Genomic DNA, 13,872 nt, shown 5'->3' on the forward strand with positions numbered 1-13,872 from the left:
GCTGGTACCTCATGCGAGACGGCAGCAGCAAGTCATATTCTTGTCAAACAAAACGGAGGAAGGTTAAACCATGAAGCTTTAATGCTAGTTATATTTTTGTGAATAACGTTTTGATTTTGTTTTCTCGTTTTAGGAGTAGCAACATTATATTAATACTGTATACAAAATTTGTCTATTTTCATTCAAATTGCATTTTTATCATAAATTGTTTCGTAGCTCTGCAGTATCTTTTGAAATTCAATTGCGTGATGCTCTGGGCTACGGCCGTGTGACACACGATAAAGAAGAAGATGAAATTAAATTTAGACTGCAGACTAAGTTAAAAATGTTATGCTAGATTAAAATCCTCTCTCCCTTTAAGTGATTTGTAAAATACAAACTCGCGTATGATTTTTAAAACCTTGTATATCAAACAGCTATGAAATGAGGTGAATAAATAGTTTTATTTCTGCATAAATAAATCACATATAACTTTACAATGCTGGACAATCAGGGCAATCTTATATTGGCTCTCTACATATTCTAAGCACAAGTGTTGACATAAACATGTACTGTACGCGCAAGACTTCATAAATTTCGTTCACATTGATTCATTTGGAAAATCGGCATGACCCCGATACAGTCTAATCAAGTGGGTGGACAAATACATTTCACATCTCATGTCAGCTTTCTATAGTTCGTCAAATAAATAAGTGACAGCTGGTTTATGACCTGTTTCGTTTATACATGACGAGGCAGGTCATTATGAGCACAAATCCCATCAGCACCAATATCACGATTCGTTGAGCTTGAATAACTTCTTCACTGACTTGTGCTTCTTCAGCAAGATTGTGTTTCAATTGATCTGTTAGAAAATAACAAAATATATTTCGGTGCGAAATTGCATCATGTGCATGGGAACAAACGTTATACAACACTTTTGAAAAAAACAATCCACCGAATTGAACTGACTTATTTTCTCTTGCATACCATACGAAACTTCTCACAATTTAAAATTGTGATAAATGTGTCGAGGCGAAAGCCTTTCTACTTGTTTTTGTTGCTCTTAGTTTAGCTTATGTCATTTAATCGTGGTGATTAACACAGAAATGCCTATGGTGGTTTTGTTGACTCTAACAACCACATATTTTTTTCTAGATGCGAGTCATGTTATGACGTTTAATTGATCTTTGAACCTTAATCGAATTTTCAACCGACAATTATACTTTTTGGCTTGTTGGCCATACAAACATTTCTTTCCTGCCTAATGTAGGATGTTCATATTGACTAGCTACTTATTGACTTTGAATGGTAGTAGCCATTGCAAGAAGTCTTTTCGCTTAACCTAGTAATCCTGTTCCACATTTGCAATCGCAAAAAGTAATCATTGTATTTTTTTAGGAAAGCCTGCCTAGATAGTTAAGCATTCATTTAAGATTCAACTGCAGAACCTTATTGTTGAATGTGTTATGGCCAAAGAATGAATGCATTCATGCCCTCACTGTGGTGACAAACTTTCCAAACAGCTACTTAATCTTATCGAAATGGATCGAAAAAGGACAACAAAAAACATTGATAGTGGTTTCATTCTATCTGAACTAACTTCCAATTAATAACCGTGTTGGTAAAACAATAGAGTCGACATACCGTAGCAAGTCTTCCCGTCGTTTCCGAGCGTCCTCCCAGACAAGCATAGACATTTTACCTTGTCGTTATCCATCCAGCATTCGTCTGAGCAACCCCCCTTATTCTAATAAAATAAAGCAAATGTTAATTACAGAAATTAATATTTAAAATGAAATGGTTCATAGAAAAGCTTTGAAACAAACTCACATCACGACAAAAGTTTGTTTATCAATTTTACGCTACAAAATTCTAAAAAAATAACAAACGACTACCACGGAAATCGCAATCTCGGGGTCGAATCCATTCATATTATTTTCTTATGCAAATAAAGTATCTTACAACTGCGCAAAGGTTGTTTTTTATCTTTAGAACTGTCAGAGGATTTGAAATCAGCCTCATATGCTTCGTCCTGTTTGGTAAATCACGTCGCCGCCTGCTGCCGCTGTTGTCGCAAACCTAAAAATGTGAAAAGAATCAAGAATTGAAACAAGATGTTCACCAGATTTACTTTTAGGCCTGCAGCTGCTGTGCTCAAATGTAAACTGTTTTAAGGGGATGATCCGGATGGAAATAATTTTTTTATCAATCATTTTTTTGTATCTAAAAAGCAGTAAATTTCATCAGGATTTTAAATATGGTAAAACTTTGACTATATTCAATTATTCGATGTCTTGTTTGTCAAAACTTACAGTGATAAATATGAGTAATGTAACATGTGTTTCATGGGTGGTTTTTTCGAAAATCATTTTTTGATGTTTTCAACTACTCATTTATTTCTTTTTGCAGGAATAATCAATAAATACTGGAGAAATGATCTATGAGAAGATTTTTGCTCTTTTTGTGTAGTTTCACTTAAAACACAATTGCAAATATATCAATTTTTTCTAGTGTATAAATTCAATGTTTATTTTTTAAATAATACAGCTGTGAAAAAAAATCTCTCATCCTTATATGGGTAAGGGATGGCGACAATGCCAGCAAAATGTTAGGAATGATATAAGTTCTCCCTTGAGACTTATTAATTTTTTTACCGGTGGTAGAGTTAAAATAAAAATGGAAAAGGTTTGCATTTCTTTGACAATCGTTGTTCATCTATTTAAGTTCCATTATTTTGATTGCAATCATTTTTGTTGCAATCTTTCCAAAGGAATATAATGTGTAGAGTATTCTACAAGCTTGGTACATTTTTCAACCAATTTTTTAAGGGCGATGCCGGAATTGATATTCGTGTCCCCTAGTGTCCCACTAGTGTCCCCTTAACTTGAAGTTGAATTAATGAAGCGTTTAATATATTTGACGACTTTGCCGACGTAGCCTATTATCCACTGTAGTATTTTTTCAGTCATTTTTAGTGACTTGTATCAGCCTTGATTTCCCCTTATTTCCCAATGTAACAGATATACCATAAATTGAAATGGGAGGCTAAGCACTTTCAAAACAATTAACCGGCGAAATTGTTTATTGCACTCGTAATAAACAATTTCTCAAATTTTTTTTATTCAAATACAGGGTTAAATAACGATGAGTTGAAATTTCTGCACATTAATACGCAAGTGGTAATTTTTAAAGCAAAAGTAGGAAAGTAGGTGTTTTTGGCGATTACTACAAAAGCACGTAAAAAGAATGGTGATTTCATGAAATCAAATTATACTAGCTATTTTGCAGATGAAAAAAATATAAAAAATTTGTCTGAAAGTCTTTTCGTTTTGGTGCAAATCTCATTGATAAGGTTCAAAGTTCAGGCAGGAATTTTAAAACATCAATTTACATAAAAACCCAATTTGCACTTACATGATCGCGCTCGCACCAAGTGTCGTTGTCTTTGTAACAGATCGTGACGTCACAACTAACAATGATTTTCTGATCGTCGTCTGCGACGTTTGTCCACACAAATGATTTGAACTTAAACGATCCACACAAAGGTTCATAGTTGTCTTTAACGGTCACATAACCATTGGCAGGACAGCTGTGACAGGACAGTTGTGAGGATACAGATCTTAGAGTTTTGTGGCTTAGGCCTATACTTGAAATGTAATGAATTCGCTTGCAAACATGGAAGATGCATAAGAATTATACAATTCAGAAACTTTGACAAGCTTTTTGTCATATTCAATTTTCTCAAAACAATTACAGTCGTGGCCAAAAGTTTAAGACCAGACTTGATTTATGACGGTTTTTGCATTACATCATAATACTGCATCAGATATTGTTTCACTTGCATCATCTTTACTGTGGGTCGAAATCTAATGTAATCAGTCATTATTTAGCAAATATCAATTTAACATTAGCCAGTAGAGATTACTTTTCTGTATTATTTGTCTGCCTAAAATGGGTAAAATGTGCTCTCTTTCGGAGGTTCAGCGATGTCAAATTGTTATTCTCCACAGGGAAGGCTACACAGAACGTCAAATTGGTGAGCAGTTTGGATTTAGTAAAACTGCTGTGCATCAGGCAATTGTGAAATTTAAGAAATCAGGAACTTATGCTGATGCAAAACGCAGTGGTTGTCCTTGAAAAAAAAAACTCCTAGAGCTGACATCTTCATGAAAAGAGAAGTGGTGAAGTCTCCAACATGTTCAGCCATAGAAATCAGGGCCTCTTTGAATGAAGCCGGTATTCCAGTCAGCAGGAGAACTGTTAGCCGCCGTTTAGGTGTAAAATTTAGTCTGAAGTTACGAAAACCAGCACGAAAAACGAGGGTTACACCAGTGATGAAGAAGACGGGCCCCCTGTTTGCATTGGAGCACAAAGACTGGACTTCTGCCCGATGATCTAAAGTTTAATTTTCGGACGAATCAAGTGTCCAACAGTTTGGTGCAAGAAAAAAAATGTCCGTCGACCCTCAGGGACACAATTTGATGAAAAGTATATCCGGCAAACGATGAAACATCCACCAGATGTGATGATATGGGGAGCCATTTCGACCAAAGGTACAGCCGAACTCTTTTTTCTAAAACCAGGAACCACGATGAACGGCCAGAAATACTTGAGATTAATGAAGGAGAAGCTACAAGTGCATAATAATGCACATGTCGGTGTACGAGTGCATGATTTTTATGCAAGATGGAGCCCTATGCCATCGTTTAAAGATAGTAACAGAGTTTTTTAGGGCTAAGAAAATTACTCTTCTGATGTGGCCGGGAAAAAGTCCCAATCTTTACCCTATCGAAAACTTTTTAACTTTTCTCAAAAATAAAGTTGCTGAAAAACATCCCCCGAGTATTCCTTCCCTAATTGAAGCAATCAAATCAGTCTGGATCTGCGAAATTCCTGAAAAACTTTGCAAAAATTTAATCGAAATTATGCCCAGAGGAATCAAGGCTGCCATCAAAGCGAAAGGAGGACACACCAAATATTAAAAATTTGAGATTTTGATGCAAAATACAATATAAATGCTTATTACTTTGTCTTATATACAGTTTAGCAAGAAATAAGTAAAAAAACAACAAGAAATAGGTCGAAGAACTGATTTTCGCGAAATTTGCGGTTTGGTCTTAAACTTTTGGCCACGACTGTAGTAGCTCATATTTTTACTTCCATCATGCTACTGGTCATGCCAGTTGACTAGCCATGTTGGTGAACATGGTGTAGGCTATTGCTTCATTATTATATCTTAAGTCATTTATGGTCTAGTTGTAGTAGGTAGCTTATGCTCTTACAGCTTATGTGCTTATTATTCTACATTGTAGGTTATTGGGCTCTCACCTGTCTGATATGAGTTCATATTTCGGTTCGTAAGTATCTCTGTAGGGAGTTGCAAAGCATTTCTTTATCTGCAAATAGAACGCTGCATAGAAATTGCTTGAATGCAAGATGGTAGATTATTACTTGATAACTTAGCAATTGGGTCTGTGCTGAATTTGCGTCGTAGATTTTTAGATATTTAAGATATGACAGGAATATTAATAGCTTTGTTTTTGTATATCAAGTTATACTGTAATATTACAAAAGCTGTTAACTAAAAGTTTATTTATTTTGGACAACAATAAAATCCTATTTGACTTAAAAAAACAAATTAACATAAAAATATTTCTTTCGTGGCAAATGCATGGAATGTAGAGGAGTTGAACTGAAATTCAAGGATGCACAAACAAATCTATAACAGGAAGAATGTTTTGCTAGATCACCTGGAGAATAAAGTCTTCATCACATTTCTCGAACTCAGGTAGAGCAATTTTAATGAATACGTCATCGTATACAAAAACTTTCAAATTATCTTTGGGAAGTTTTTCTTCGAAGTCATAATCTTTGTAGAAACACATTTCTAGCTTAAAGTTTGTCTTTTCTACAACTTCACCAACTTCAGTTTTTCTAAAAAAATAACAAAAAAAACAAGCTATTTGAAGTATTGTTTGCTTTGTGAACTATCGTACCAGGGCAATGTGCGCAAAGCGTTGAGCACTGTTAAACTATTGCTTTTAATAACTACTGAATTTATCTATCCTTTGAAAAAAAATCACTTTCAAGGCAAATTCTATCTTTAACGAAAATATTGCGGAATTTCAAGCAGGCTACTGATGAAAAAGTACTTCAACGCTTACAAAATTGGAAATTAAAAAATGTTGTTTCATGATTAACATACTTTGGACCAAGTAAACTTTGTGTAAATGCACATTATAATGTCCTAATTCAAAAATTTTCCTTGAGGTACAATTTTCTAAACTGTTCAAAAAGCTCTAAAAAGTACACCGTGCATTAACCCTATTCGGACTAAGCTAATTTTGTGAGGTAATGGCCTGACGTGTGGACTTATTCCATCCACACTTTCATTTGCTAATAACTTTTGATATAAAAACGTTACGAGGTTGCTTTTTTCGCAAAGTTAAAGCAAAATTATTGACAAACTGGTTAAAATTTTAAGTAGACACACATACTCTACCAGTTATTTGCTATTGCTTTTTTGCTAAAAGTAGTTATTTTTTTTTAATTTTTCTAATGTCTCCGTCATAATCTCTTGAAATCGTTAATATCTTCGTAAAAGGCACACGGTCCAGTCATGCATATAATCCGAAATAGTCAGTAGTCATGTAGGTCACGCAGTAAATCTTGGAAGGCACAAAACAATACAAATGTTTGCTAACTTGCTTGTACAAGATGATAAAGTTTTTCAAATGACCTGGCAATTTTAGGAGTAGGGTGTCAAAAACTGCTGATAACTAAAAAACTATACCACATAAAAATGTCATTTTATTACTAAAACAAAGATGAATAATTTTTAGGAAAAGTCATAAAACTTCAGCTAATTTGAGCCAGTAACTTTTATGTAATCGATGAAAGTTTTAGGTATGGACTGAACCCGTCCACCCGTTAGTCCGAAAAAGGTTAATGTTTGATTTAGTTTTAATGAAATCTTGTTCAAACACATCTTGCTAACGTATTGTGCAGAATGATGAAATAAAGATCAGAAATTATTGCAAACAATAAAATGAACAAAACGTGGCCAAATAGAAAACAAATATTATTTGTTTAAACATTCGACAATCAAGACTAAATATGACATATTGGGCGTTGTAAGAATAATTTTTCTCTTTATTTAAAAAGTGAAACCAACTTACTTTATAATAGGAGTTATTGATGATCCCATGCTGATGTTGCTTTTCTTTTGGAACTTGCAAGTTGCGTTGAAACAGTAATCTTTGAATACTGAGATGACAGAGTTGGGATTCCTGTATGGCTGATTGCGGATTACGTAGGTGACGTAAATGAAGTAATCATCTTCCTGTGATTGTGACATAACAAGAAGAAGTAGCAAAATACTTCACAAGCGGCTTTGTTCAGGCTGCTTTTTTATTCCTATCATCTTCATAACAACTTCCCAGAAATTTGATCATGTAAGATATACTAAATGTCACTAACAGTGAAACAGACTCCCACGTGCTATGGAGTTGTAGATATAATTGCTTGATACTTTTGATCATGCAATGTAAAACAGCTCTATGCATAGCATTGCTTATCCTTGAGTGGTCATGCATGTGGACGAATAGGACAAAACGATTGTAAACTTGTAAAATTTAACTTCAAAACAAACTTATCAAGATTCAGACTTAATTGTCCTGCAATAACCTACTCACCTCAATTATTGGTGAACAATCTTCGAGGTCCAGTTCGAATCTAACTAATGGGCCGAAATTCTGGAAGCATTTTGCATCAACATCGTTCAAGTTATCTAGTCGTTTGGGGGATACAACAACGCCGTCATTAAACCCAACATCGAGTTCGTTCAGCTTCTCTGTTGTGAGGCTGTCAATGATATTAAAAATTAAATTTGACTTTCAAAGATTGATCAATGTGAAAACGAAAAATTAGATAGTATTTTCGTGAAGAATTTTAAAACTTTCGCAAACACCGTGAAGCTAAGTCATTATTTAGTGTCGGCTGCATAGTCTTGCATCGAAGGGCACTCGGAATGGCGCCGGTTTCACATCGCTCAAAAGCATGCGGCTATATCTTTGACAGGACACTTAAAGGCATGTGTAAAGGTGGACACGAAGATTTGCTTCCTTGTCTTCCGGTCCACTCATCTAAATCTTTAACTACCAGGTGTAAGCCTGGGTACGTAAAAACAACAAATGTTTTTGTATTTTGATTATTTTGTTTTAGTTTAGATCTCAATTCGGATAATCCCATGTATGGGTTAAACGCAAAAAGAGTTTCAAAGTCAATATGCAATTATCCTCGATTTATATGCATTGCAACCAATGCGACAACAACACTCGATGATATGTGGTCGCAGAAATGTTTTGTTTTAATTGTGTTTACTTTTTTTTCACTGTTTTCACACTCTTCCAATCATTTCAAAAAGGAGCGAGGAATCAATGCAAATACTTAAAAATAAAAGATCCCAAAATATTGGACACCAGTGATAGTAGGCCTACATATCAAAAATTTCTCTACTAAGAGAATATGTTCGTTTTCTTAAATCGCAGGTTGTTTAAATAATAATTAGGTTTATTTACGTCACCAGTTGGACTCTTTCTGACATTTGTTTGGCCGAATCAAACAAAACTCTTTATAAACAAATTTTAATCGAAACAAAATTAATCGAAACAAAACTTTGTGCACGGAGCTCACAAGCTTGAATGTAACAGAAAAGTCTTTTAGGTGCATTTAATTTGTGTATAGAGTTTAGAACAAATCCTTGTTTTTTGTTTGAAATGAAATCGTGACAACAACAAGTTTACATGAAAACGCATTATATTTCTTTAAAAAAAAATCACTGTACTGTACACAAACATCACGTAAGCTGACCTCGCTCAATTTTAACTTGGTGGATTATCACACATTACCACGTTTTGAGCTTCGTTTTACAAAGTTACTACTGGCAATGTTACATGTTAGCTATCATAACAATATATCAAAAGTTTTTAATCCGTTGACTAAAATTATTAGGGCTCCGTTTTAGACCACAATGAACACTGGACCAATATACTTACGTTTCTCTTTCACCTTAGCAGTTAGCACTGATCATTGTTATCATTGGTAATGAGTTATTATTGCTAATGAGTTATTATTGGTAATGAGGTATTATTGGCAATGAGGTATTATTGGTAATGAGGTATTATTGGTAATGAGGTATTATTGGTAATGAGGTATTATTGGTAATGAGTTATTAATGGTAATGAGGTATTATTGGTAATGAGTTATTATTTGTAATGAGGTATTTTTGGTAATGAGTTGTTATTGGTAATGAGGTATTATTTGTAATGAGTTATTATTGGTAATGAGGTATTATTGGTAATGAGTTATCATTGGTAATGAGGTATTATTGGTAATGAGGTATTATTGGCAATGAGGTATTATTGGCAATGAGGTATTATTGGTAATGAAGTATTATTGGTAATGAGGTATTATTGGTAATGAGGTATTATTGGTAATGAAGTATTATTGGTAATGAGTTATTATTGGTAATGAGGTATTATTGGTAATGAGGTATTATTGGTAATGAGTTGTTATTGGTAATGAGTTATTATTGGTAATGAGGTATTATTGGTAATGAGGTATTATTGGTAATGAGTTGTTATTGGTAATGAGGTATTATTGGTAATGAGTTATTATTGGTAATGAGGTATTATTGGTAATGAGGTATTATTGGTAATGAGTTATTATTGGTAATGCTGTGCATGTTAGCAAACACACCAATAAACCAAAAAATTTTATGCGTTGACTAAAATAAGTTTACTTTAGACCAGTGGTTCTCAATCTTTTAACAGTGGGGGACTGGCAAAATTTTAAAAAAATGTTCGCGGACCGGCAACCAAAGATCGTAGTTAATGGAATGAACATTTCTAACGTTTTGTTAACCAAAGGTGTCGTTGCGCATCATAATACAAGGTTTTAGCATATGATTTGTATTCAGTACAAAAATTGGAATAAAACGGCAATCAAATCAACTCGAACAGGAAAATGTCAATCCATTTGCATACAAAATCAATGTCAGTGGGAAATTTGCTCCTGTTACGCCGCCAATAGCCTGTGTGATGGAAAACGAGATATCAAAGAAGCTTCTAAAACACGTAGCTCTGTTTCGGCATCCATGCGATTTCTTTGTTTTGTTATTAAAGCTAGAGATAAAAAAGAATTGTCGTTTCTAAATAGCTAGTTGAAACAATTGCCATCAAATCGATTGTTTTGAAAGTTAGCCATGAATTCGTTTGCAGGAGATAACCAGAAGTGTTACAATGATGTTTTTCGAATCTGGACTGCAAAGTAGAAGCACAACATATTGTAATTCAATCAGACATTCTTTTTCATGAAGATTAAGGTCGCATGTGTTGACATCATCGATGCATGGATTGTTTATTCAAAAGTTTCCATATCGAAGATCTTCATGTTACGCAAAATGATTGTCAAAATTCTCAGCCAACTCTTTCAAGTGTTGACTCACAACGCTCAGCACCTCTTTTTACTTTTTTCACCACTCCATTTTACCAGCATTTTCCACAGCAAATCGGCTTGTCTTTATTTCATTCCGAAGCGCTATTTTCCGCATAGTCTTTGAAAAACAAGATCTTTGCTTTCTCAAACTGCGGTTCTGGCAAATTTCCATTGCAGGCTTGACTGTACCCCGGAACTTCAAATTAATCTATTTCCAAATTTTCGTCTCCAACGACTTTGAAGTTTTCAAAATCAATGACAAAATTCCACATTTGGTTATGTATTTCTGTGTTTCAAAACTTTTTGAAAATTACACGCAATTTGTCACAAAAACATAATCAACGCCACAGAACTAGGTCATAAAAAAGTTCACCTTTATTATCAAACAATTTTACGTGGATATAGGTCAGTTTTACGGCTGTGCGTGTTTCACAGTGCGATCACAATTTTACAATATGCTAATGACTCCACGTTAAAATAAGAAGCTTTGCAGAAAGTAAGGTCTTCTGCGGACCGGAAAAAAAATACACGGACCGGCACCGATCCGCGGACCAGCGGTTGAGAACCACTGCTTTAGACTACAATAAAAATTTAATGAAAGGTGAAAGAGGAATAACAACTACGTTTGCATTCCTCTTTCACCTTAGCACTGATACTTCACTTTACCTTATAATTGGACTTGCTCTACATTCAATCAAAGGTGGAGGCTCTCCTAGATAAGATAAGAAAATAAAAGTAAGATCAACATCATTTGTTTCTCGGCAGCCGATTTGTAGCAAGAATTGACAGCGATAGACACGTGTTTCGCCCATGAGGCTGGGCTCATCAGTATCGCACCGTATTCTAGCCACAAATTTATTCGACCACCGCTTTACCAGTCAGTTTAACTCTTATCTTTGAACGCCCCTTTCTTCACAATCAACATCATTTACTATTTGTGGCATGACAATAAGCAGCTTATATACTAAAAAGTTTTAAATTATAAATCGTTGGCTTATAATACTGTACCACTGCATATTTACTGATGTAAAAAATTAGAAAATTTATAATGATCTTGAAGACGTTTTAAACTATCAATTTAATTTCTCAATGCAGATTGTTGCAATGTGCATTGTGCATGTATAATACACTCTTATCGGATATTAAAGTACAATAGATTTTATAACGTTTCTAAATGACTGAATTCATAATACATATCAGCAATGAATATCGAATGTCGTTCTATTCAGTATCTAAAGACAACAGAACAACAATAATTATCTCATTTGTTGCTGGTAAGCTTATAAAACTTTTTGCGATAACATTTTTTTTCTAACAATCTTAATCATTAGCTTTCATGCCAAAGCAGAGATAAAACTCTTATCAGAAGTTGACACAGTTTGAGTCGAAATAAAAATACTTCAACGCATAACCATTCAACAGAATTCTGCTAAATAACATTATATTTGAAATACAAACAATAACATTTTTCTTGTCACTAGTTCCATTAATGTTATTGGACAATCAAAGTTAAAATAATTTGAAAAATTTGTGACAAAACATTGTATGTTCCAAATTTGACCATGTCATTTTCACATTAGTTTAAAATTACACAAAAAGGTCGATAACTCACCTTCTGAACAATTGAATGATCCAATATTGTCAAAGCAAGTCAGATTTGTTGGACATGGATTATCTGCACATTCGTTCACATTTTCACAATTCTAACAATTAAAATAATAATGAAACTAGTAAGCTCTTACACAAAGGCTAAATTTATATTAAGCATCCTAATCAATTAAACAATAACCAAGCATGTAAGCTTACTACAGGAAACAAAAATAAGAAATTCATTTTGCTACCTTTATATATTTTCGTTAACTGCTTCAGACAAAAAATGATTTTCTTTTTAAACAGCATTGTTAATTATTATTGATTTCGTGCGGGAGTTTTCATCATCAGACAACGAAAGTAATTTATTTTTAAATCTCAACCCCTGCAGCTCTGCATACTTGCATATGTTAGCTTCAAACCGCTGAATTCGGATTAGCCCGCCATCATTAACTGAATGATGTTTCTCTTCAATGTTGGGTTGTTGTTTAGCACCCAAGGCGCCTTAAGATGATCCTCTGTAGCGATAGGCTTGGTTTCAAGGGGCTTGAAAGTTCTCCAAAGAATGATGCCTCACTGTCATTAGTTCTTGGCACAACGTGACGTGAGGTCAGTCATTAGGTCATTCAGTGAGGTCATTCTTGAGGTCACTCGTGAGCTCATTCGGTGAAGTTACTTTTCATTTGGGCCTCTTCTGAAGGATGTAGAATTTAATAAAAAGGTGAGGAGGAGATGGAAAAAGCCTGCAATGCGCTTCCTGTTCTTTATGGCATCGTGAGTGGAGGGGTCAAGTTTGGAATTGACTTGAGGCAAGGAAGAGCTCACATTTGCCACCTTGTGTGCAAGGTCTTCGCTGAGAAGATCAAAATTGCTTCGAATCCAGTTACCAAAAGAAATGTGATGATAAAACGTCGTCGTTGCCTGTACTCGTTTCCACACAAAAAATGACCCTCAACGGAGAGTTGGACAGTACGTGACCCCGCACTTCCGCGATTGTTGTACTATTGTGCATCACTAATAACTAGGGCCATTTAAAGTCATTAAAGTCATATTTTTTTCTATGCATCAGTAAGTCGTGAAATCAATTTTAACGCAAAAACCGCATCCCTATGAGGTATATTAAGAAAGTTATGAAGTCAAATAAAGTCATATTTTCCTGGTTAGGTCATAAATCAGCTTTTTAAGTTATATAGTCATATTTTTGAGTTATGAAGTCATACCGTTGTATACTTTAAATAAAAAATACCAATTTAAGCGGTGAAGCAATTAAGCACTAAGAAAGTAAGGCAATTTCTGATTGAACGAAGGCAAACTGTAGGATTAGCCTACATAACACTTGTAACAGTCACAGACCTATATTTTATGAGGTCACACATTGAGGTCAACTTAACCCTATTCGGACTAACGGGTGGACGGGTTCCATCCATACCTAAAACTTTCATCGATTACATAAAAGTTACTGGCTCAAATTAGCTGAAGTTTTATGACTTTTCCTAAAAATTATTCATCTTTGTTTTAGTAATAAAATGACATTTTTATGTGGTTTAATTTTTTAGTTATCAGCAGTTTTTGACACCCTACTCCTAAAATTGCCAGGTCATCTGAAAAAATTTATCATCTGGTACAAACAAGTTAGCAAACATTTGTATTGTTTTGTGCCTTCCAAGATTTACTGCGTGACCTACATGACTACTGACCATTTCGGATTACATGTATGACTGGACCGTGTGCCTTTAACCCTATCTTAATACGACACGGGGTTTTATGAGGACGTCCCACTCTATTGGTGAAACATTTCACAGA

General features: G+C 34.4%; 1 protein-coding gene across 1 annotated transcript in view; it reads right to left on the reverse strand.

The window, feature by feature from the left end:
- Positions 1–433: 433 nt before the first annotated feature.
- Positions 434–13,872, reverse strand: part of LOC145769267 (mucin-4-like) — a 42,098-nt gene continuing 28,659 nt past the window's right edge. The window contains exons 19-28 of the mRNA XM_082580850.1: positions 12,092–12,182; positions 11,146–11,191; positions 7,677–7,845; positions 7,161–7,324; positions 5,733–5,916; positions 5,311–5,378; positions 3,397–3,571; positions 1,945–2,061; positions 1,627–1,729; positions 434–844 (exon numbers count right to left, since the gene is read on the reverse strand). Of these exons, the coding sequence (XP_082436976.1) occupies positions 705–844; positions 1,627–1,729; positions 1,945–2,061; positions 3,397–3,571; positions 5,311–5,378; positions 5,733–5,916; positions 7,161–7,324; positions 7,677–7,845; positions 11,146–11,191; positions 12,092–12,182 (1,257 nt within the window). The 3' untranslated portion in view covers positions 434–704. The remainder of the gene's footprint in view (positions 845–1,626; positions 1,730–1,944; positions 2,062–3,396; positions 3,572–5,310; positions 5,379–5,732; positions 5,917–7,160; positions 7,325–7,676; positions 7,846–11,145; positions 11,192–12,091; positions 12,183–13,872) is intronic.

This window comes from Aplidium turbinatum, chromosome 4 (assembly GCF_918807975.1).
Source record: "Aplidium turbinatum chromosome 4, kaAplTurb1.1, whole genome shotgun sequence".
Classification (NCBI taxonomy): Eukaryota; Metazoa; Chordata; class Ascidiacea; order Aplousobranchia; family Polyclinidae; genus Aplidium; species Aplidium turbinatum.